At 37.7% G+C, this 27597-nt stretch overlaps 1 protein-coding gene across 1 annotated transcript in view; it reads right to left on the reverse strand.

The window, feature by feature from the left end:
- triob (trio Rho guanine nucleotide exchange factor b) overlaps window positions 1-27597 on the reverse strand; it is a gene marked incomplete at its 5' end in the record, with an annotated part of 170021 nt that overhangs the window by 105572 nt on the left and 36852 nt on the right. Inside the window, 2 exon segments of the mRNA XM_081388786.1 lie at window positions 6391-6505; window positions 9398-9472. Of these exon segments, the coding sequence (XP_081244912.1) occupies window positions 6391-6505; window positions 9398-9472 (190 nt within the window).

Consider the following 27597-nt stretch of genomic DNA (forward strand, 5'->3'; position numbering starts at 1 on the left):
GCAGTAAATAAATTCACAATGTTACAAAATATTTATATTTCAATCAAATGCTGTTCTTCAAACTTTCTGTTAATCAAAGAATCCTGAAAAATCATTGTTTTCACAAAAATATTAAGTAGCACAACTGGAGTAATGATTCTTTATAATTATTTTGTGCTGTAATTAATGGCATGAAGCTTAACTTGTATCAAGTCATAAAGAATGAGAATGCAAGAGTAAGGAAGAGAGAATATTCTTAGGGGTGAAAAAAATGGATGGAGGAAAGAAATGGAAGAGGGATGGAGGACAACCATTGCGGCCTACAATCTTCAGTTTCAGGCCAAACAACATATCTACACCCCTGGCTATCCGATACACACCAGACACCAAAACCAACAACCGTAAGCGTCTATACACTCCCTCACTAAAGCGTTGTTTTCCTAACCAGGGGCCACATCTGGGTCTCCAACATAATTTACTGAATAACTGCACTTCCAAGCAAAGGGTTAGAAGTAAGTATCCCAACTAAATTCTATGTCCTTTGAAGTATGTTATTTATTTTCAAACTGCCATGTACAGTGCAAAAGTGGAGAATGTGTTTACAGCCATCGAGAAGTTGAGGTTTAATTTCTGTGGCTCAAACAGAGTGATTATGGACAATAGAACAGAAGTAAAGTTTGGGAGAACCCTGAGGCGGATGATAACCTACATAAAGTTTTGAAATGTGCAGAGCTGAAACCCTCTGGCTGAAAGCAGAGATTCACGTGGAGCTGGTTGAGTTTCACTGAGTCGAATCAATGCTAACTACAGAAGGACACAGCAGGGAAAAGACAAATTGGCCATGTGATGTCTAAACAAACCAGAGAACAGGGAGCTTCAAAACCAAAAAATAAAACCAAAATCAGGATTTCACAAAAAAATACATTAACTAGACTTGAAAGTCTTCTCAAGAAAATGCAAAGATACTTAGGCCTACATCACCACAGCAGTGCTAAGGTGTTCTGGGTGGTTGCCAGAGAACTGCTATGCAGTGTTAGTGTGTGTGTAATAAGACTGGAAAAAGCTTAGCCATGGGCATGACGTGTATATGAATATAGATATGAAAAGAAATTAAATTAAACAAAATGAAAACGGCGGTTCAAGAAGTAAAGGTGCTTCCTTGAGCTGTAGTTTTCATTTAATAAGAAACACACTAGTAGCCCTCCAGAGCACACAAGTAACTGCTTCAATGCCAAATCAACCACCCAGAACACATTTAGCAAATACAGAGAACACCATAGCAACCACCTAGTGACACATTAGCAAGCCTCTAAAACATAAACCCTAGCGACCACCTAGCAACGCTCTAGCAATCCTCTAAGACACCCTTGCAGCAACGCCCCTCAGAACACATTGATGCCATAGCAGCCACTCAGAACCATAAACATAATAAATACATAGACGCCCTATTGGCAGCTTTGGAACGTTGCTGCGATACGTCTACGCCTCCGTCATATTGATGGGGGCAAGACTGCGCTGTAAACAAATGCAAGTAAAAGGGTGAGCTGCGGTTTCTCTGGATAAAAACAAAAATAACATTTACATTTATCAACCAATTTCAGTGGTTTGTACAAAAGGTCCCATCACTAGTTATTTAAAATCTCGATAGTTAGACTTTTTTTTAATAAGGAATAGTCAAAGCTCAGGCTTGTCATGTATTTGGCTTTTTATTCTTTGATAAGAATTGTGAAGACCCCCATACTGAGATATAATTAAATTTTCACATTCAATGAAATAAAGTTTTCTTATTGTGGAAAAAGCCTTTTCTGTCCTTGACCCGATTTTAGCAATAACAAAGATAACTGATGGATCCTTTATGGTAATGCATATGATATGGCACAACTACAGTGCAATGCAAATAGTAAATATAAGATAAAGAGAGAAGTAATAGTAAATAGTTTAGTGTAGTCAATAAAATAAACAAACAATATACATCAAATAAAATAGTAATGAATAGTATAATTATATAATATCATAAGTACAATAAAATAATAATAATATATTGATAATAGCATAGCTATAGTTTATGTATAATACTATTATAATAGCAAAATAATATGAAATATCAATTACAGAATATAGACAATAAAAAAATAAGTTAAATAGTGACTAGTGAATAGTACAATAATTTAACAGCATAACAAATAGATTGATAATTACAAGTGGTATAATATAATAACAATAATAATAATAACAGCAAATACAATGTAATATCAATTGCATAATAATATAGACAATATGAATATAGACATATAGACACTGGCCTACATACAGTGAAGAGAATGTATATAAAGTATATATATAGAATAAAATGACACAACCCTGTGTCTTTTTGTTAAATTTCAGTTTTATTGATCAATAATAGCCATTATAAAAGTATAAGTAGCCATAAAAGGTATAAGAAGAAGCTAAACGAGTCAAGAAATAAAGTAAACGATTCAGTCAAACATTCAGTTAAACATACAGCAGGCTACAACGTTAAAGTTAAATAAAGGAGAACTCAGCAACTCTAGCGAACTCTAGTCACTTCTTCGCTGATTTTCCCTTTTGTTGTCGCATGTTTTCCCCACGAGCTCCCCCTACAGCTGTGGGGGGGCGTATATGTCACAACACGGTCGTAAAAAACTCACTTGCGGCGGCCTCCTCCCCCTCTCTACCGCTGGTCATGTGCGTTTGTTTTGATCGGAGCAAGCCAACTGTATCGTGTGGAGCTTTGTCTACTGAGGTGGGTAAAATCTGGTAATACATCATACATGCGTGTGTGTTTATGTTGAATTGCCGTAAAGCGATTCGTGTTTCGCGCTCGTTCTCGTTTCTCACGAGACTTCCAATTTCTATTTTGCCGGGACGGTAGTCCCCAAGTTGCAAGGTTGGTTTTCCACCTGGGAACGCTGGGGGGAGCGGGGAAAGTCACCAATATCACCAGAACAGGTTGTTTAACCATCCAAATGATTTCTAGACAGTTTTATTAAGTTAAAAAAGTTACCAAGTTCTCCTTTAAATAAACTAAATAAGTAAAGTTATGAAACTTCACTTTGCCCTCAGCCAAAACGATTTGCCAGGGAACAAATGATAGATTAATGAGACCAAAGATGGCCCATTAGATATACACAACAAGAAGAATTATATCTCATGTTTAACCACTAGACTAGAGACATCAGAGCCAGCGGCAAACGGTAGAAGCACTAGCTGAGGTAAGGTTGTTCCAGGCGGGGTAACGTTACATGAGCGCTGAGTGCCCGGTGATCGCATGGATCTCACAACTCCGAAAACGTCAGATAATTTTTTTTTAAATAGGCGCTATCTTTATAAATAAACCACAGATTTGAGCTTTAAACAACTACATTCTCGACTGAAAAATCTTAAAACTACATTTCGTGACACCAAAACAGTAGTATTTTTCAATTTCGCAGCCTTTCTCCTCTGAAAATAAAAATAGTAAATGAAATAGTGACTATTAGGCTAGCCTACCTATCCGAAACGAGTACTTGTCGTAAAAGTCGATTTTAAGAAAATATAGATGAATATTTAGATTTCAGGAAATTTACTTTATAATATAAAATATAATATAAGCTAAAACTATAATATAAATTATGTCAACTCATGTTTCAACTTTCACAATTAAGTTAATTAGCGACATCGCTAGCTATTTAAGTCTGACTGACTCCGGTGGCGAACTAAGGTTACTATTAGTAATTATATAATGACCAAATACAACCAGAAATAAATGTTCAGTCTTGCTTGTGAAAGGTAATTCCCCCAACCTGTTTTCAATTGTGCGGCGATTTGTACAGCCCCACGCAGCACACAAAGAAGCCATTTTTCTCAATTCCTGTTATGAGAGTTATGGGAAAGTTGCCCTCCGCAATATGGCGGCGCCGTTGACGTACGATCCAGTGGCCAATAGGGCATCTATGTATTTATTATGTCTATGCTCAGAACACCCTAGCAGCCACCTAGCAACAGCACAACAAACCACCCAGCAATGCCCAAGCAACCACACATAATACCCAAACAAAGACCTAGCAACACCAATCAGAACATATCAATGCCATAGCATCCACTCAGAAGACCCTAACAGCTGCCTAGCAACATCATAACAATTACAGAGAACAACCTGGCAACCACTTAAACCTGCAGTCTGCAGTTTTTCCCCTTTTCGCCATCTCTGTTCGAAATCTGCAATTGCAGTTATTCGCGGAATTATCAACTTTACGTGCGCTGTGCCTCGGCATGGCACAGCGCGGATGAATCCAGTGTTTTGAGGAGAATGTGCGGCTGTCAATCAACGCGCTGGTGGTGTGGATACTGTCATTCGCAATCACAGATTCTACTTTTTGGAAGTTTGACCAACATAAGAATTTTCAAACATAAGAAAAAGTAACAGACTGCAGCTTTAAGTAATACAGAAACCATGCCGGACACCCTAGCAACAACCAAGAAATGCTTTAGCAACCCTCTAACACAGTGATTCTCAACCGGTGGGCTGCGGCCCTCTAGTGGGCATCGGAGCGGCATCTGGTGGGCCGTGTAGGCAGTGGTGAGCTACCCCCAAATGAAATTTTATTTGTTTTTATTTAATTGACAAATCTTGTTATTTTCTAATTATCTGATTGTTCTTAAGAATTTATATGATCAAGACACTCAAGTCAAGTCATGATACATTATCTAAAAGCTAATTTAAGTTTAAATATCGCAACACTAATCACGTCACAACGTCAGATTGAACGTTTGTTTGATCAGATGCAGTAACATTACATTACTGTTATATGGATCGTTTTCTGAAAATAAACGCAGATGTGGGAGACAGACCTGTGCAAGCAAAAGCTGTGAAGTGTGTGGAAGAACTGCTCAAACCGCTCTAGCAACCACCAAACACCCTAGTGAGCACAACTTTCTGACGTCATGGGATCACAACACTAAGAGATAGTAAATCTTTTCCTGGATTTTTTTTGTGCGTTCCCGAGATTAGACCTTCCTTAACATAATGCCGAAAACCCGAAGTCTCTAGGTGGTCTGGTTGAGGAGTAGATAGAAGTGCAAGATTGGTGCGCACAGACAGAACAGAAATCATGAGTTAACAATCGCAATTTTGTCCGGTGGAAAAGCTAAAAAGGTCAATTGTCTATTGAGTAGATGTATGAAGCACCACTCACACAAAAGTCACTTTCAAACCAAGCAGCTGTCTGTTTGTCAACACAGTGAATTCGCACCACTAACTGAACTAAATCCCTTGTTGCGTGGATTCCTATTAAAATGACTGGATTTCACTGGTGAAAATTCAAAGAGCAATGGCAAATATGACAACAATTTAACTGAAAAGGGCAATTTTAAGCGAATTCGCCAAAATAACACGTCTATAGGCTTGTTCGACTTGAACCGGCGCTGCACAGGCCGATTGGTTTATGACATCAAAGTGCATCAAAGTAACGCAAGAGCGATTAGAGAGCAGGACGGCTCATATGCTTTTGAATCACTCTCGCGGTACTTTGATGTCATAAACCAATCCGGTTCAAGACGAACAAGTCTTATCTTTCCTTGAGCAGCTGTTCACATGATTCAGTGTCACATGATCCTTCAGAAATCATTCTAATATACTGATTTGGTGCTCAAGTAAATTTTTCCTATTATTATCAATGTGGAATCTGTGATACTTTTTTTCAGGATTCTTTAAAGAATATAAAGTTCAAAACAACAGCATCAATTTTAAATATAAATCTTTACAAAATTTTTTTTTTTACTTTTTTTATCAATATACTGCATCCTTGCTCAAAGAAAGTATTAAACAGACAACAAACTTTTGGGATTCCTGATCATGATAGCGTGGATTCCTATTGAAATTACTGGATTTTGCTGGTGAAAATGCGCCTAGCAATCAAAAATGGGACAGCATCTTTATTAAATCACCAATCATCAGCCAAAAATATATCAAATGCAGAGCTTGAGCTGCTAAAGGCACCCACACACTACAAGATAATCAGGTCGATTTTGAGACCAACTCTCCCCTTCCGATAATCCTATGTAAAGTTTGTTTGTGGTGTGCCGTCTTGGTCACATCGTGGCACTTCACATACTATAGGGACAAAACTGTTAAATTTATGATTTTTTTATTGTCATGCTTATGGTATCTTACATTTTAAAAATCTGATAAGATTTTAAAATCTTTTAGTGTGGGCCAGCCTTAAGATGAACCCAATGGTGACTCAACTGAAACTTTACAATTCCAGCTGCTGGCTTCCATGCCTGTGCTGCCTTGGAATCAATTCCTCAACGTTTCGACTGGCTGCACCCGATCTATTGTGACTTTGAATTTTGTTGCATAATAATGTTCACACTGACACAAAGACAAAGATGCCCACACACAAGTAGTACCTGGGGATGCCTGCGAGGTACGCAATAAGTCGTCTAAGGTCCTCCTGTCGTATTCTGTCATGGTTACTCCTGGCTGGAAATGTAAGGACTGGCCCTCCTCGACGATCTCTTCCACCTGCGAGTCAAATAAACACACTATTTGGTTAGCTGGAACAACAACATTTCTGTTACTCAAGCATTAGTAAAACAGGCCAATGTCTAATCTCAAGAAACGAGCCCAACTAGCATACCTACTGTATATAGTGATGCTTTGGAACACCATGGCCTATTTATCTCAAAGTTGACCACACCAAGACATTTCTGAGTGCAACTCTTTGGCTATCTGCAGTTTTTGTCTAATACAGATTATGATGCCTCATTTCATTGCTAGAGTAATACCATTGGTTCATACCGTTATTGCATATCAACTTCCATTAAACTCTCTTTTAAGTGCAGAGGTAGAAGAAGGGCAAAATTGGAAATGAGTTTTATCTCTACTTAGGCAAGCTGAGCTGACGATAAGCAAGTTGGCCTGCCAAAGATTAATGTTCGTAAGCTATCTGGGTCAGCAGCCAGCTAACACTCACTGCATTCCCCAGTGATGCTGCTCTGCCTTTGAGCTCACATATCTGAGAGTGTTAATGACTGTCACTGCAAATAAGTTTCCTCTTGTTAATATTCATAGGAATCCGGGCCTTTGGATAAGAAGCAAACACTTCTAAATAAGTGGCTTAGAATGTAGTTGTAATGGTCTTGTTCTGTTTTGTTTTGTTCTGTTTTCATTTTCATTTATTGCCATGTTTCGTTTGTGCCTGAGTTCTCTGTGATTGTTAGTTTCCATGGGTATTCCTCACCTGTTCGTAATTCCTTTGATTACACTGTATGTGTATATAGACCCTTAGTTTTCTATTTTAAATGTACATTTATTTCTGTAAATTTTCAGCAGCATTTACTCCAGTTTTCAGTGTCCCATGATCAGAAATTATTCAGCAATATGCTGATTTTGCACTCAAGTAAAATTTTTATTAGGGGTGTAAGGGTACATGTATTCGTCACGGTACAGACTTAACGGTCTGGTGCATACAGTCAGACGATGAATACAGTCAGTCACAGGCGTTCCTCACTCCCACCCAGAAGGGGTCGCGTGCGGTAATGCAACACTGTTTACTAACCACCACAACAGGAAAAAGAGCAGATGAAGAGACGATCTATGCACCAACCTAAAACAATGCAGCATCCCAATTCGCCTACTTATACTGTGAAAAAAGTACGCACTTTTCTGTGAAGAAAAAGTACATAATTTTGAGTGTGTAGTAGAAGAGTTTGGGACACACTACTTTGTCATCTTTAACGGACAGCTCTGTCACCTAGTTGCGTGCATCCTGTCACCTTTCAAACTGCCCTGTCAATCATCTTGTAACAGTTCAAATTCTCCACAATTTTATTTAATTTCCTACCGTTTCGAGAGAAATGTACCAGTAGCACGTTGATCTACCAGTCGTGGGTCTTTCATGTCGAGATTCTCCTCGTGTGTTTGCAATTTGCATAATGATGCATTTAAAGGTTAATGACCAACCATATCATTACAAAAGGTCAAAGATGAAATATAATGTAATGTATATAATGTGGATAACTTTATCTAAACCTTTCTCCTCAACTGTCCGCCATGTTTGTAATTTTATTCGTGTTTGTAGTTCTAACCGAATCCTCGTCCAACAAATGCAAATGTACCGAATTTGTATCAAATCATGACCCCAAAACCGAGGTACAGTACATACCGAACCGTGACTTCAGTGTACTGTTACACCCCTGATTAAAGCTGCTGCAAATACACACAACATGCTGCACTGCCATTAGACAAACAACATGCTACTGTGAGCAATCAAGACATGCTGCTCCTGAATACATACATAGCATACATGCATCACAGAATATTGCAGATCTCTACAGGTGGAGCTGGGGAAGGTGGAGGGTTTCTGAAAGCACGCAGCAAACTGCAACAGCAAACGATAGGCATAAATTTGATTGTTGAGCAGTGAGCTCACTGGCTACTGATACAGTGGGAACCAATCAGCTCTGCGCTATAGCGAATGATGTGATTGCAAGCAGATTTTGTTAAAGGGTTAGTTCACCCAAAAATGAAAATTCTGTCAGTAATTACTCACCCTCATGTTGTTCCAACTGCGTAAGACCTTCGTTCATCTTCGGAACACAAATTAAGATATTTTTGATGAAATCTGAGCCATGTCTCACTCCTCCATAGGCTGCTATGTGACCGAAACTTGCTGGCCCAGAAAAGTTATTAAAGAGATCGTTAATATAGTCCAAGTGACTCCAGTGGCTCAATCTTAAGTTTATCAAGCGATGAGAATACTTTTTGTGCGCAAAAACAAACAAAAATTAACGACTTTATTCCACTATTCATTTCCTTCTCTCTGGACCTCTAGTTGGTTCGCGTAGTGTTTTTGCGCAGCGCGTCTGTGTTACACGTCACCACGTAGGCTCACTATTGGCCGACGGCGGTCATGTGTGTGATGCGTGATGACGTGCAACACAGACGCGCAGCGCAAAAACACTACGAGGCCCAGAGAGAAGGAAATGAAAAGTGGAATAAAGTCGTTATTTTTGTTTGTTTTTGCGCACAAAAAGTATTATCGTCGCTTGATAAACTTAAGATTGAGCCACTGGAGTTACTTGGACTATATTAACGATCTCTTTAATAACTTTTCTGGGCCAGCAAGTTTCGGTCACATAGCAGCCTATGGAGGAGTGAGACAAGGCTCAGATTTCATCAAAAATATCTTAATTTGTGTTCCGAAGATGAACGAAGGTCTTACGCGGTTGGAACAACATGAGGGTGAGTAATTACTGACAGAATTTTCATTTTTGGGTGAACTAACCCTTTAAGGACTTATCAGCCCGCAACATCTAGGGTTCATGCCAGAACTTTATATCAAAGTTTTACTGTTATTGTTATATATATATGTACTAGATCCTGCATCCTTTTCTAAATTCTCAACTGGCTCACCTGATAGGAATGCCACCTTCTCCTTAAGGATGGGAAGAACTTCAATGGCCTTCATGTCTTCATTTCTATGGAACCCTGGAAGGAATCAAAAGTAGGTCAGTCTCCAAAACACATGATGACAAACACATTCATTCACACAACTTGTAAACAGGAAAAGCAACACATGATTTAATTTATTCATAGTTTGATGAGATTACATTTATGAATCAGCAATCTGACAGAGTATGAATGTCAGGGTAATAGCTGAAACATGCCCAATAATATTCTGGTCGGATTTATTTACTTCAATGTGTTTAAATGTCTTTAATTATAAGGTGCGCCGTCAATAACATATCTAGTGTTCTATGTCATGGCCTCCCCAGTCAGAGATAAATGCCCTCTCCTCCCCAAAGCTGATCTTCATTCTCTCTCTCCCCCGCCTACTCACCAGATGGCAAGATCTTAATTCACCCACGGCTTTGTCAATGCATGTGCAAATATAACATGCTAATGTGCTCTCATTGACACCAATCTCCCTCAATATAAAGTGTCAAAGTCTTGCATTAAAAAACTAATGAAAACGGCAAACATATCTGCCTAAACTAAAGAATGACTGGGACAAAAGTCATCTGTTAAGCATCTTGTTGCTTACATCTGACTAATATATCAGACGAACTTCTGATTAATATATATATATATATATATATATATATATATATATATATATATATACATACAGTATATATAAGATAAATATATATAAATATATATTTGACACAACTATTTTATATATATATATTAACATTATTTATTTGTACGTGTGTGTCTGACAGAACAGAGACTCAAGACAGGGATAAAATCAGTAGCTTCTTTATTTAGCACAGATGAGCAATAAGCAATACAGGTGAATATGATAGATATGGCAGTTTGCAGATGGATAATGGAATGATACTGACAGTCTCTTTATTGCAGGTGGAGTGGAGATCGTGGATGGATGAAAGGATGACTGAGCACACATCTTGAGGAGGAACAGGTAAGTATCCAATTTGACACAACAGTGAACAGGAGATGCTGGAGACAACAAGGAACAGGAAGACGATGGAGAGAGGTAATGTATACTTCGGGAACTTGGAGTCAACAGGAAAGTGAGTCCTCTGATCAAACGAGACCAGAAGAACTGACTGTGTGCTTATATGCAGAGGGAGATGATGAAATGTGAAGCAGGTGCAGGTGATCAGTCCTTAGGTGATTTCGACCGTTGTGATTGGTTGATTGTGGAGCCTGGCTAATCTGTGACTATATATATATGTATATATGGCATTTTACACAACTATTTTACACAATATTTACTAAATATTTTTTATTAACAACGGTAGAATTTATCAATGCCAATGATCTCAAAATGGTCAATATTGACTGGTCAATCTAAATCTGATAGATCTAAAAGTTTTATTATTATTATTATTATTAATAGGCCTATTATATTTTTTTAAGAAGCAGAAAAATCACCAATGCATAAATAAATAGGCTATGTACAACTCAATTATGTGTTCTCCACTGTAATAGCTATTTTTTTGTAATAGAGAGTAGAGGTTGGGTTTCAAATTGGCTGGGCTGGATGGGTGAATATGTGCATGTTAATTAGAGGTTAATATCCACAGAAAGCAGCAACTGCCTTTTTTTACAAATCCAGAATCAATACAATGGTAAAGTTCACAGTAGGACTTAGACTGTTAACCACACATATACACATATACATATACATATATATCCTGATAACATATGATTAAGATCACTATACTGCAGATTAACATATATGTTATGCCGTATTCAGATGCAGCTAACAGGACCTGTATAATGACTGTGCTCTTCTTGAACCAAAAAGAACTAAAAAAAGACTAAAGCCTGGTAAATATAATCATGGTATCTGGGTCAACATATTGCTATGCAGCTATAAAGGCCAAGCGTATGCAGTGTTTATCTGAATTTATTTATTTAGATGAAGTCGACTATCACACATCCAAATGTAGAAAGTCATCATTATAAATCCTGTTCCTAGTTCAGTTATCTATAGTTACTCTTTTTGAATTTCTAGTTGTTTATATTTAGACAAAAACATAAACTGCGTAAAAATATTATTCTGTATCAGCAATCCAACTGAAAGGCATAAGGGTGCAGTGCACATTTCCACACTGCTATTGATTTCATTAGCTTTATGAGGGAGTCAGCAGAAGTCAGGCTTGATTGCCCATCATAACGCATTATGTCACTGGGCTAAATTGGCCACTGCTTCCTGGCGTAAGGTTAAGGTTGTCTGCAGGGAGAAATAATGGCCGTATCCGTATCCGGGGACTTGTGTGTTGTATATGTGTGTGTGTTTTATTTCCCCCACGTCAATGACCTCATCACAATCCAATATTTGCACAACACTTACACTGCATGTGGGCTTGTGTGTCCAACCCCCCACCCACACCCCCCCCACACACACACCTTCTTCAATGACCTCATCTCAATCCAACATAACACTGATTTAATGTATATGTCATACACATATAAACGTGTGTGTGTGAGTTTTAAGTATGCATTCTATTTTTGCAACTCATTTACATTCAGCTTACATGGGTCTTCTGCTGGCACTGTAGTAGTTCAATACAACAATACAACAGGAACCACATTCCTATGTGGGTACTAGTGAGTTAAAATGTTTTGAACAGAAACCTACTACCTAACTGATCATTACTTAGGCACACAAAATACATGTATCCGTATATATATTAAAACATATTTTTCTTTAAGTTTTGACCTTCCGTCCACACCAAGACAGCATTTTTGTTAAGTAAAAAAATTCTCCAAAGTTGTCTCTGGTCATCTCGCTTCTGGTCTGAGCACGTTGCCAAGTTCATGTGTTTTGGAGGAGGCATCGTATGCTTTTAATGCAAGTAGGCAAAAGTTAGCCTTTTCCAGATCACCTATTGCACTTTTAAGTTTTTGTACAAACAAGCAACACAATTTCACAGGACACTTTGTTGATTGCTATTTTTGTCAGTTTCTTGGTAGTTTGGTAGTTCCTTGGTAGCTTCTTGGCTGCTCAACGTGAAATCTCATTTGCCCAAAATCTTGCTACAGAAATGTATATTAATCATCAAATATGTTCTGATCAGATGTGATGTGTCATGTCACGATTACAATCCGCTCTCGGCCCAGAATTCTCAGCACAGTTGACACATTTGTATAACATTCCAAAGAGCTCTGTTATCAGCCCCACACTGGAAAATGAAACCATATCTGGCCCGGCTGAGCCAGATCAGCCAGAACGGGATGGTTAAGCAATGAGAACGGTTTGACCCAATGGTGGAAAAGCAGCTTTAGATGGTTATGTTTACAACAGCCAAATGGAAGAGCACCAAAAACCTCCTCTGCTCAAACAACATTGCTATGGAAGAATTACCCTACCAAAAAAAAAAAAAAAAAAAAAAAAAAAAACCACTTCCTTTTGCTCTTCCAGTGTCAGCATTCATTATTTACACTATTCACAGGGACGTTACAAAAAGTGCTGATCAGTAACAGCAGACACCACAAGTGGAGCACAAACAATCATAATATTTAGTTGTGGCCAATATTCATAGCTAAAAGAGCACAATCTAAAAGAAATATCTAATTCTGCGAAAAATCTGTGTCAAATCCAGTGAAGGTTGTGTGGCTCAAGGAAACTAAAGCATTTCCCGCTGTTGTAATATCCTACAACAACAGGACCATGGGATTAACATCATATCACTCAGCAGGCAAGCTGATTTAATGACACTTAGTGTCTGATGTTTCCAAAAACACCTAACTCTCCTTTTACAGTCTGGGACAGAGTAAAAATAATAATCAGCTTTGCTAATGCTTCCTAAATTAACTGGTCTGCCAAGCGTGAAATGCAAGTTGTCAATCAACCCTGGGGTCCTGTAATCCTTATTAATGACAAAACTGAATTTGAACACTATGTATGATGTCTGAAATCACATACTTTCTTGAGTATACTTATTTTGAATAAGTAATTACTTCACGATCGCTAAAAGAGAGCTTTCTACATAGCATGAATGTGTGTAGTAAGAATGTAATCTGGACGTAATACATTCGCCATGTTGCCATTATCATGTGACCTTTCAGCATCAGTTGTGTCGCTTTCACCACCATTCATCCCCTGGCCTCATGGGAGAGTAAAGTGTTCATCGTATGCACACTTCAGAGTCTCGACTAGTGATGGGAAGTCCGGTTCTTTTCCGCGAACCGGTTCTTTCGGACAGTTCGTTTCAATGAACCGGTTCAAAAAACCGGTTCACCAGTTCTTTTACGTCATCACGTAATGACGTCAATTCTATAATCCCGGCGTATAAATATACATTCAAATAAAGGCATCTGTAATCATAACTTCAGTTAAATAATAGTACTCATCGTCATAATCATCTTGGATAGGTTTCTTACATTTACGTTTTGAAAATTAACCCGGTAGTAGGCCTAAGGCGATGCGCAAACGCGGATGTTTTACATGTCTTAAAGTGAATAAACTGGTCTTCATCATTTATATTTTATTTGTAATTAAATAAACTTACATTTCGCCGAATTCGGCCCCTCATTCAAGTCATTGGTTCACCCGTGCTCATGTATCAGCACAGCACATAGACAGTATAAACACAGCATCAGTTGAACTTGGCCAAAAGAAAGTTCGGTTCAGAGACGGTGCGATCACGCATGCGCAGTCTCTCCAGCTCATCGGTTCTCCGTATCGAACGTGTCCGAAAGATACAGTTCTCGGTTCTTTACTGGTGATCCGAGAACTGCTGCAACAACCAGTTTTTGACTCGAGAACCGTAGCATATGCCTGTGTGTGAGCTGAAAACTACTGAAACCTTACTAGGCTAATTCAGTCGACAAAACTAAAAACTCGATGCATGTCTCCAGTATGTTTAATACGTTATGTTTTGATTAACACATTATAAACATTTAATTTGCACCCTTTAAAACCTTGGCAAGAGTTTACATCAAAAATGTATATCACCTTACTTAGAAATTAAATTATCTGTTCCTGAAAATAATGTTTTAGTAGGTAGGCCTATAATAATAAATGTTTCGTTTTATTTTAGTTTCATTCATTGTTTCCAATCTTTAAAATAATACAGTGAAAAGGCAGTAGCCTATGTCATAAACATGTTTCTAACATGTTTTATTTTGTTACACTTATTGATGTTCAATAAAATACTTAAGAAACATGCATTTCGTCCCTCTGAAAAAAATCGCACGCATGCTCAGCTCATCAGCTCATCGGTTCTCCATATCGAACGTGTCCGAAATAAACAGTTCTCGGTTCTGTACTGGTTATCCGAGAACCGCTGTACCTGTACGTTCGGTAGTGCGCACATGCTTAGTATCAACTGCTCGTGCTCATCACTTCTCTCAGCACAACATGTCTCAGTTCAGTGAACTGTTGGATTTACTGGAGTAATATGCCTACTCCGGGATTTTGGTTTATTATGAGTCGAAGGGACTGTCAGGACTCAGGCATGTCCGAAAGTGAGTAATTTAACTTGTGGATCAGCGCTGACGCAAGACGCGAACTGTTTCGAACGATTCAGTCCGATTTAGTGTACTGGTTCGACCAGTTCACTAAAAAGAACCGGTTCAAAAGAACGATTCGTTCACGAACCGGCCATCACTAGTCTCGACGGAAGAAGTAGGTCATCCGGGGACTTTTTGCCTACACTTTTGAGTACTGTGAATTCGGACTTACTTATTTTGTCAGATACTGTTTTTCACCTACTATATAGTAGAGAAGTATGCGATTCGGATGCAGCCTATCACTGTATAGCTCAACAAAGGAAGTAATACTGGAGCTACGTGCAGGGAAGTGTCACGCCGTTCTCCTGAGTAAAACAAAAGGTGTTTTATGATGCCCAGAGCTAGTCAATAGTCAATGAAAATAGCCATGCATTTTGACGGGTTCGATCACTCAAACAGCCGTGCCCAGAGTAAATGAGGCTGTTAATATTCAGTTCACAGGCAAAATTCCCAATTGTGAACAGATGATGTCCTGATGCTGGACAAGTGTGTGAACATGACAAGCATTTAATGACATGACTACACAGAGTGCATGCAATGAATAGAATTGTGCTGCAGCCTAGCGGTTAATTATCTAGATTGGTAACCAAAAGGTTGTAGGTTTGAATCCCACAAAGGGATTCGAGTGGCTGTCAAAGGGTATCAAACTAACTTCAATTTACAGCCAATGATTTGCATGGTGTATCATTACATGGGTGGTACTGAAAATCAAAAAAGATTTAGGATAGACTCATGTTGTCCATTCCAAGATACAATAAGTTGCATGTCTCTTCGAAGACATCATCACATTCAGAGAAAAAATATTTTTATTACATAGACAAATATACAGTATGATGTTCTATTCACTGTGCACTTAAGCCCAAAGTATATTTAGGTTTTTACGTGTAAGCAAGGGAATGCATGAAGAGCGTAAAGGGGTCAAGAGATAATCACAAAGTTTAAATGAGAAAAAAAAAAAAATATATATATATATATATATATATCGGCCATAACATCTGTAGATAAATAGCGCAGACACTGAAAAAAGATGAAACTTTCAAGTGTGCATGTGTTCCTGCACGCTATCAGATGGAGTATACTTTAAAAAAGGATATGTGATCATCTAAGTTTACAACCCCTCACCCAACAAGCGAACTATGAGTTAGAGAGTTTCTGTGGAACTACTCAAAACTGCAACTAACACCCAGATGCAAAACCAGGCACTGGCTACCATAGCAGCACAAAACACATCAGCAAAATAAAACTGTTTTACAACCCAAAATAATTTTAAAGAGAGTTTCTCACTTACTTCATTCACAACAGACTAGTAAACCCCTTTTATCCCTTAAATGTATCCAATTTTCCCATCTTATGATTTTCCTTACATTGTTTTGCCCACTGTGTATTAAATCAAACTATTTGAATGAATGTTTTAGAATTTCATACCAAAGTTAACCAACATCAAATGTATAGTGTAATATCTCAACACTATCATTTATCCAACCTTGATTGATCCCTCCCCTGAGTTTTGACTAACCGTGGCGTGATGTAGTTCTATTGATCTTGTTTATGAATCTTTTGCCTATTTTTGCACTGAAGTGTCTGGATTACTGATTTTGCATTGTTTGCTGATTGGGCTGTCTACCTATGTTACGAATCCTGCCAGTGCTTTGACTATGATTATCTGCTGTGACTTCAGCCTAATGTATACTTCGGCCTTAAGCCTTGTTTATACTTCCGCCTGGCTACACACCACAAGCTTATGCTAACTGCACGCACTCCTGCCCAAACAGACGAGGCGATTATACCACTGATCTGTATAATGACTGGATTGCTCATTGGGTTCTAAACTGCCATCAGGAACACCGGAAGTGTTCGAGCGGCCATCTTACTATTTCCTGCCGACAGAGGTCATCATTGATTTACAGCCAAAACATTGACCTAAAATCTCCCGATTTTCAGCGTCTCAGTCTCACACGATTAGTTTTACGATATATATATATATATATATGTAAATTAATTATTACTTCAGATCTTACCTGTATGTTTATGGTATTTTCGGAGAGGATAAGTCATATATGGAAATCTTAAATGTGGGTGTGTCTACTGCACACTTCCAACAAAGGTAACCAGCCTAACACAAAAATACTGTATATTTCTTTATGTACGTAATTATGGTGGAAATATTAAACATGAACATATATCTGTGTTTAGTATTCGAAAAGCCTATACAATAAATATTAATACAAGCCACTATTACTATATTGCACTATTTTGTATTAAAATTCAAAGTTTACCATGCATCATCTTGGAAATAAAGATGTGTTATTCAGTGTTATTTGTCTGAATAAGTTGTGATGATATGTGTATTTTGTTTCCTGACTGAGCAACATATTTCAGACTCTTAAAGACTATGGTGTTTTACTAGAATTACAGTTTCCATATGAGTAAAGTGTTATGTATGTTGTTGAAATAGTTATTCATTTAACCATCGTTTCAATCATCAACTGCTTCAAAATGCATGATGTATTCAAATTGCATTTGAATACTGATTCAAATGATTCTGCCAATTTAAGCCACAATGAAAACAAAACGATTGAACAGTGTATATTGACTGAAACTGGCAGGCGTGGTCGGAGGGCTTCGATGTGAAACTTCTCATGATCTGTGAGGCTCTGGCAAAACAAGGTAGGCAATATGGGCCACCACTCTAATCATGTATGGATGGAAACTTCTGGCTGTGTGTATGTCTGTGTGTATGTTGGCTGGTGCTAGGCTACATTTCCTTTTTTTGGCTCCAGTCTAAATATAGGCCAGCCTCAGAGGTAAGGATGTGCCACTTTCTCAGCTTTGGGGATTGTGATTAAGCAGGCCAGTCCTCGGCCATGCCTCTGCGCACCAAGCCCAGTTCACATCTCATTCCATCAGTCCACATCAATCATGTCAAGTCAGAGACATAGACCTGATGGAATGAGGTGAGAGGTATTAGCAGGCAGTTATCCTAAGTTTTATATGACCAAAAGGGAGTTGGAGGTGAAGATTCAATACCCAGATCAGTAGTTCTAGAAACACCTACTTCAAGAAAATAGGGCTCAACAGATTCCAATGTATCTAATGTGCAGTCTATCAACCAGCTGTTTATTTACCAAACAATTTATCAGCCTATGAGATATAGATCACCCATTTACAATTAATTTCTGCTACAAGACATACAGTATGTAGCCCTATAAACCCATAACAACATTTCTCTTCATGGAACTACTCAAACCCAGCTACCCCTAGCTACAAACCCAGCAGCTATGTTCCAAACCTGTTGTTATGTAGCTAATGTCACATTTGGATGACAAGACCATCATATGTTGATCCTGGATCCTGGATTTTGGTCACCAGCATTGGATGTCCTCACTAGAGGTCAACCGATATATTGTCTTTACCAATTAAAGGTGCAATCTGTAAGAATGACAACTAGTGGTCGAAATAGGTACTCCAGTCCAATTCAAAATATCAGAGATCGTCGTTTCTCCCGTCACCTGCTCCTCAGACTGGACGGCGCTCACACGGGTTGCCAGTTTGAGCACACGCAACAGGAACGAGCACAATGGACAATGAAAATGGGCAAATTGCAACCTGCAGTATCACAGACCGACATAAAAACCATTCTAGCATGGAAACGCACATTTCAAAGTAAAATAACTGGCTGTAAAAGTGTTTTTCAGAGAAACGAGTATGTGAACTTAGCATGTTTCCTCAACATATTATGGTATTTTTATGCTTTAGTAAAGTGAAAAAGTTACAAACAGCACCTTTAAACATCTGATTTTCTAATAAAGTTCACTACTATGATACATCAAGTGAAAACATACATTAACAAATAATATTGGTTCATATTATTGATTTAAAAAATATATTATTATTCAGTTATCGGACATATTTTCAAATTTTAGTAATCAGTATCGTTTGGTCGACCTCTAATTTCAAACAAGGTTTTGTAAAAAGTAAAAGGGTAAAAGTAAGGCCAGCTATAACATCACCAAACCAGCACAGTCCAACCTGGATCAGAATAGATTTTTTTTCTAGCGATGTAATACACATAATTGTTTTACAACTAGAATTTACCTCTTTTTGAGCATAAAACTGACAGTTGTACTTAATCAGAATGATTTGAGCTGTTGCACAGCAACCATTTCCGACGTACTGTTCAGGCGCATTTGTCCGACATTAAAAATACTGTTTCAAAACATTGTGCAACTTTCTCTCGATTCGCTTCAATCTGGATTTACTGGCATTAATATTTGCAGTGGCCTAACCACACCTTCAGAAATACAGTATTAACTGACATCCGAGGAAAGAGAAACCAAGTAATTTTTCATTCTAGATGCAACCACAATGTTCTAGTCACACTTTAAAGACTTCCCAGACCACATCAGCAATTCAGCGTAGAGTTCAAGCTGCCATAATGCAAGTCAATGGAGTTGTCTGCCAACAATTAATTATACTTAGCATTTATATTTTGGATTTTTCTGTGGTTGTGAGAGATGGCTAAGACGGTATCTGAGCTAACGCCAGCTCATTTTTCACACATCAGTGCCTCCAAACACAGTCCCCACCTCACATGACTTATGGATCCGTCGCCCAATTCTCCCGTTTATGGGCTGCATTTCTCCCCCTCTCTCCTGCTTCTCCATTGGCAACCTTTACCGACCCATTCCCATCCTCGCTTTTATGGTCCTTGTTCACAAGTCTTGATTGCTTGTTGCTTTACAACCAGTGAGACTCTGCAATGGCTCACAGTCTCAGCAGGGGAGCACCAGGCATGTTGAGACAGGCTTGCACAATCTCATGTCCCTTAGATATGACAGAAGCATTGAGGAAAAATTCCCCAGACATGAATTCATTTCACACTGCCATCCTTATGACGAATGGACTTCATTTCCCAGAGCTAGGCAGTCATTGAGAAGCTGGTATAATATAAAACTGATATCTGATTAGCATGGAAAGCCAGACTTGCTGCAGAAACAAGTCACAAAAATCGTACAGAGCATTTTGATTTACATTCGTTGATTGAAAAGAAATCAATTGAAGTGGTGTGAAGTAATGTTAATGAGTCAAAGTCAGTCTGAGTCGAACCAAACATATTGGAAAAACTACAAGAGAGCTCCATATGGGTTTGCAAATAAATCAGTCACCTTTTACTTGTGCAACAACACAGGTCTAGCTGCTCTTCTACAATAATGCCTGCTTAGGCTTCAATGATTTTACAATATACAACTGCAATATTCAGTCTCTACACAAATCACATTTCCTAAAGCCCTTAAATCTGATGACTGGTAAACAGCAAGGAGTCAGAATTTTGATCCTACCCCATTATACAGTACATCGGCAGAATATTTAATTTACAGTCATCAAAACTACAGATTTTGCATTTGCTCGCTGAGATTTAAGGAGACAACAGGAAATGAGATTAAATAAATATGTATACTTTTATTTATTTAAAGTAATTAACCAGATTGACCTCATTGAGATTTTAATGTCTTTTACTAAAAAACTGTCCAAGGCAGCAACCAAATTCAGACAGTATAAAAGAAAATACTACATAAGACTACATATACATAAGTAAAGAAAACAGGTAAACTAAAAAAAAAATATATATTAATTACAATTCAAAGATTCATATTCTTTAGATTTAACAAGGACAGAAATTGTTCCAAGAAAATGGTGCATTAAAGGGATAGTTCACCCAAAAATGAAAATTCTGTCATCATTTACCTGCCCTCAAGTTGTTACAAACCTGTAAGAATTTCTTTTTTTCTGCTGAACACAAAAGAAGATATTTTGAAAAATGTCTGTAACCAAACAGTTGATGGACCCCATTGACTTCCATAGTATTATTTTTTTTCCTACTATGGAAGTCAATGGGGCCCATCAACTGTTTGGTTACAGACATTTTTCAAAATATCATCTTTTGTGTTCAGCAGAAGAAAGAAATTCTTAAAGGTTTGAAACAACTTGAGGGTGAGTAAATGATGACAGAATTTTCATTTTTGGGTGAACTATCCCTTTTAACTTAAATGCCTTTTTACCCATTTAAGACAAAACTAGAAACAGTATCATGAGACTTTAGTAAACCACATTTTTGCATCATAAAAACAGATACATAACTGTTTACCATCCTAAAATAGTATTATAAATTGTTACAACAATTTACAACAATTGTTACATATATATGTAATACTATGTAGAGTGGGAAAGGATTGTGAATTAATAATGAACCTTAATGCCCCATAGAGAGCATCTAGCCTATGAAAACGATGAGATGATGCATTCTTATACAACAGATCACTATAGTAAAGACATAAGTGCAAGGAATAAACAAAACAAGTGTGTCGACCTACTTCATCAATAGTCATTGAAGAAGAAAAAAATTATGAAGTGCTCCTCTACCAAGACAGTAGTCTTGTTGGATGATGAAGCAACTGTCCATACTTCAATCTCTACTCTAACGAATCACATTTATCGAAGCCTCTAAAATCAAACAATTTTTTAGAAGAAGAATACCTGAGAGTGGGATGAGTCTCAATCCCGTTTGAGCATATTGCCAAGAATGGCTATTCACAAACGTTCCCATTTTACAGGTAAAATAATAGCCATCAAACTACAGATATTGCATCTGCTCCCTGAGTTTCTGGGAAAGAGGAGTCGACTTTAGGAAAGTAAGCTTTTAAACTAATGGCCAAAACAACACAAGAGGGCGTTGCCAGTCTTATTCACTGCAGCCATTCACTTTGTGTCCCCTACAGCAGGCAAGATTTACTGGTGTTCCTGAGTGTGTTCTAAAGCTCCGGGGCTCTGAAGCCTGGCAAGCACTCAGAGTGTGCAGATTTATGATGGAATAGGTTTTGCTGATGGCTTTTAATCCACCTGTTAACTCCCAAATCCCTGTGCACACACCTGCCAAACATCATGCTGCAGTGCTGCTTAACAATATTTATGTATTTGCCTTGAACTTTGATTAGCTAAATAAAAACTTAAAAATAACTTAAACTCATTATTATTAGAGTGCATTTTATCATCCACAGGGGCCTGTAGGTTTTATTCATCATGGGAGATTTTAGGTTACCAAAAGGGATTCTGCAGCAATTCTTCCAGAAATATTTTCCATTACTAGGAGAGAAAGAACATAAAGGTTTATTGTGTATTGTTAAGATAATGTAAGGTAAGATATATATATATATATATATTTTTTTTTTTGACTACATATGGTCTAAATCTCAAAACCACATTTATTGAATGGTTATGCTCTTTTTAATATTGACGTTTTACCTGAACATCAACATTTTTTTTAGATTTAGCTTAACTTAACAATTTTGAGGTTAAAGGGATAGTTCACTTTGAAATTAATTTTTGATATGTTTTAGCTTACCTCAAGGGCATCCAAGATGTAGGTGTCTTTGTTTCCGCAGTAGTTTCAATTTTGATATTTTTAGGTCAAACCGTTCTTGTCTGTCAGTCATATAATACAGGTCGATGGTCACTGTCTCAAAACACAAGCACAGAGTCCAAATTAAAACAATTCCCCATCGTCCAAATGAAACAATTCCCCATCGTAAGTACACATTGATGGCCTAAGACACGAAACGAGCGGTTTGTGTGAGAAAACGAACAGTATTTATATCGTTGTTATCTAGTTGTATATATTGTTGTTATATAGATATATACATAGATGTCGCCTTGGCTACTGCAGTTCATTGGAACGAAACCGTAGCCAAGCGACATCTAGTGTATATATCTATACCCGCCCGCGGGCGGGTATAGATGTATACACTAGATGTCGCCTTCGCTACTGCAGTTCATTGGAACGAAACCGTAGCCAAGGCGACATCTATGTATATGTCTATACCCGCCCGCGCCGTCAGATCATTTGGACGTGTGCTGTTTTCAAGAGGTAAAAACGATATAAATACTGTTCGTTTTCTCACACAAACCGCTCGTTTCGTGTCTTAGGCCATCAATGTGTACTTACGATGGGGAATTGTTTAATTTGGACGATGGGGAATTGTTTAATTTGGACTCTGTGCTTGCTCTTTGAGACAGTGACCGTAACCCTGCATGAAATGACTGACAGACAAGAACGGTTTGACCTAAAAATATCCAAATTGAAACTACTGCGGAAAAAAAGACACCTACATCTTGGATGCCCTTGAGGTAAGCTAAAACATACGAAAATTTATTTTCAAAGTGAACTATCCCTTTAAATTATTATATGATTGGAAAATAGATATCAGTGGATGTTTTGCTACTTGCTATTCAGGTATTTGTGGAACCAGTAATTTGCAGGGTAAAGATGTTTTAATTTAAAGTTGAAAGTATAAACTAAATGCTGCTTGAGGAGAATCCTTCAATGTGAATTATGACATCTCTTCCATAACAAATAAATAACTACATTAATTGAATTGCATAGTGTAATTCAGATATATTCAGATTGATCGTTTTGATGAGGATTCGATTATTTGACTTTTCTGTCATTTTATAGTGTGCAAAGAATAATTGATTTAGTCACATCACATTTTTATTTATTTACATATTCTACAGATTTTACATATCTGTACTAATCAAATGATAGCTGGTGCAAATTAACTTGGTTGGGAGCCTCAGGTAGTTGTCCTACCCCTTTTTATCTTTTTTTTATTTGGAGCTATAACAACTAAATGAACAAATTTCTATTTATTTCTCTTAATAACATATTGAACACTCACTGCTAGTGATTATCCAATACTGCTATATATGCTAATATTTAGGGTGCTTTCACACTTCACAATTGCCTGGTCCGATCCCAAGTTTGATTGCTCCCGCCTTCCCCGCTGGATTGTGTTCACATTATATAATTTGGGTCCGAACTGTGGTGCATTTTCATCATCAAAATCAGCAGCTGTTTATCCCTGTTGCTTAGTAACAATGACGCAGGAGAAGGCGGCAAAATGCATATTGTTGCTCACCTCGCTATTATATTTAGGTTTTTGTACGTTTGGTTTTGTTTTCAAAGCGTCAGCACATAACAACACTTGGGTCTATCTGCTGTGAATATACTGAAAATTTCGAGTTCGGAAAACTGCGTTCACACCATTGAAAAAAACCTAACTCTGACGTCAATCGAACCTGGGTGTGCACCAAAAGTGCTAGTGTGAAAGGAACCTTAGATCAGGTTGGTTGATGGCCAATATACTGAAATGTAGATATACATGCACAATTACAATGATTTCTGCATGGTGTTAATTAGCCCAGTGTTATCTGATACAGTAATTTCAAAATGCTAATTTTGAATTATTAATTATCCAGGCAAATATTTTGATCTACCACTGCTCAAATCATCAGCATTCTTACAATCATCATCTCCCTAAACACTTTCTTAAATATTATCTGCAGCTTATAGTAGTTTCCATGTTCAAAACTTGTTGCACTAGCATGCACAATACTCACATACTGTATGTATACACAAGCTTGTTGTAACTAAGCTCTGACCTACCTTTTGGAGACCACTCAGTGAGACGTCCTTGCCTGTTTCTCACAAAGCCCACATAGAGAAAGCGAAACAACACTGTGAGGCTCGCCATGACTCAAATCACCCTATAAATCATATAATTTATACAACATGATAGTGTTTTTGTCTCAAGGTACAAGTAGTGAAGTTGGCTGGAAGTTGGATGTGGGTGTCTTCATAACAGTCCAGTGCAGCCTGAGATCACAAGTGCTGTGTCTAAAATAACCAGAGAATGTTGCCAGTCACAAGCTGAATCAGCTGCCCATCAAAGAAAGAAAGAGGGAGGGAAAGGACGACTGTTGAGCTGTGAAGGGTTACAATGTGGTTACAGCAGAATGGGCATAAGAACACAGCTGCACTATTCCATACTCGGAGGTGTTACTCATCTGGCCCTAATCCCTAAAATGCCCCTGGTCCACTTTAGTACCACTTTAAACATAACACTGACCCCCCCGTTGAGCAGGTGACCAAGTGTAAAACCCACTGTTGTTTAATTATAACCACTATGATGCCACAATGGGATTAGTTTGTCCTTTTGCACCCATGTACCCCATCATATGATGATACAGTTACAGACTTTCTAAGAAGAGCTCAATGAGTTGCCAGTGACGAGAGGCTCACTATCAGAAAACACTGAACCAAGTCTTCCCTGCAAAAGACATCTGACATTTGCGTGTATCAGTAGACTTTTCAAACAAGGGCAAAAAACTCAATATTGACTTCCCACAAGAGGGGTTCCACAAGGCTCTGTGTTAGGAACCTTTGTGAAATCTCAAATTGTCAAACAACAACAACACCAACACCATCAAGACTCTAAAATGTCTTGGAAACTGCTTAAGCACTAACAGAAAAAAAAAGCTCATTCTGAGAGAAAGAACATCAGCACAGCATGAATTTTGCAGTAGAATACCAGGCCGCTGACATTACAGAATTATTTTTATTTTCACAAACTGCCAGCTACGCGCAAAGGAATACATTTAAACAAAAAGCTCTTGTGGCATACACTTATTTCTGACATTTCTTCTCAAAAATGGGCAAAGTAAACAAGTCAAAAGTAATGTATTTTTCTTGCCTTGGCTACTACATTTGTTGATGTATTTGTGTTGCTTCTGCAGTGTGGACTGGCCTCATTTTCTGCTTTGATAAACAAGCTGTATATTAGGGCTGCACAATTAATTGTATTTTAATCGTGATAACGATTTAATCTTCTCTCGATAAATTAAAAATAATCGTCACAATATTTGCCCAACTGATTATTTGTCCTGAAAAAGTTTTTTACATTTATGTTATCTTGCATTGGTAACAAGCCTCCACTATCTTTCCCACTTGGGGTTGCCAAAGGCCAATAGAATAAATCCATCAAACGGGGCTTTTCTCTTAAAAACACATTTTCTCTCAGTGTTTTACTTAATCTTCTCAATCTGGCAACCTGCGCTGCACAAAAGCATTGATGATCTTACAACACGATCAAACATGTATGTTGGAGTTTAGAAATGTTTATTGTGAAATTCTGTTCGAATGAAAGTGTCATTCAGCCAGTCTGCGTTCCTTCACAAGGCCACGTTTGCAATTTGCTGCTACTAAATCTGCAAGCGAACATGTAAATGTCCTTGTGTCAATTTAGTGTTAAACAGTGTGGCATAACATCCATTTAACATATTAATATATTTAATATATAATTGACTAAAAATGAGTTTTATTTGTCAATAATGGCAGTTTGAATGATGATTTCTGTCAGAAAAACATGCCATTTCAGAGCAAACACATAAATATTGATACATGAGGCTGTAGCTGAACAATATAATTTATCATAAGATAGACATCTTGCTCACTTTAATGTCACCTTCTATCCAAACTTATTCTGTGATTTGTATTTGTCCATCCCATCTCAAATAACATGACATCATCCTGCATTCAAGTATGACAGGATCGGCTTATATTCTTTCAGGACATACAAAACAATACCATAGCGCAGAACTCCATTACAACATATAGCAGCATATTTCGGTTTACATCTCTCACATGACAGGCATGTATGTAACATTACCCTGGGGTCATGTCAGCCAGGAAGAGTAGTGATGGTGTTGAGCATGCTGATGCCCTGGGACAAGGAACACATTACACTGGCCTGACAGAGCTGTATCTCATTTGTTGAGCTGTCTTGTCATTGCAGTCCAGCCAGAGAGGGCAAAGAATATATTGCTATAGACCTTATGTAGCCCCGCCCCTTTTCAGCGCTGCACTCGTTGTCTTTTGTCTTCCGTTCTGTATTTTCACAGCGATCTTGTGTATTTATGAGTAAATGACTCGTTTTAAAATCTTCCCGGTCTACTGACATTTGTTAAGACATCTGCTTAAAACATCACAATCCTCATGATTTTGTTAACTTTACATTAAGTAAATCCACTTCAAAAGCTAATTAATCCAGGACAGCGATGCCATAAAAATATACAGAGCGACCGCAAAAACGGAAGTTCAAAGACAATATTCTAAAGATGGCTGCGCCCTCGTTTTTCTGGCGCATAAGGTCTATACAGTCAACAGAGAATTACAGGACCGGCAAAAAATGGCATTTTTGGTTTTTGGCCAAAAGAGAAAAGTGGCAGAAAATCTGCCGCCCCACCCCGCCCCTCAGTGTTCGACGCTCTAGCCATTATCATTGTGTGGTGTGACACTGCTCAATATTCCAGCCAAGCGCATCCAGAATTTTCAGTTTCGACCAAATGTCCTGTCCCTACACAGGACAGGGGTGGCCACTTTGATGTCAAGAGAACAAAGAAAACAGAATGAAACTCAAGAGGAGCAGAGATGATGGAAGGACAAAAACAATGCAGAAAATGGCTTCTACTATGAACTAAAATATGTACTTTTGAGTATGAAAACCATTGTTAAAACATATTATTATTATTATTATTATTAGTTATTATATAAAAAATAAATCCAATAAATAAATATAATATTACAGTTATAATTTTATTGTAGTGTAAAATAAAAAATGTATAAATAATAATAATAATAATTGTATTTTTACAGAACAATAGTAAAATTACACTATTAATATGTATGGCTCTTAATGTTGTTTTCAAATGGTTAAACCATAGATCTTTTA

This window comes from Scardinius erythrophthalmus (assembly GCF_964197995.2).
Source record: "Scardinius erythrophthalmus genome assembly, chromosome: 16".
Taxonomy (NCBI): domain Eukaryota; kingdom Metazoa; phylum Chordata; class Actinopteri; order Cypriniformes; family Leuciscidae; genus Scardinius; species Scardinius erythrophthalmus.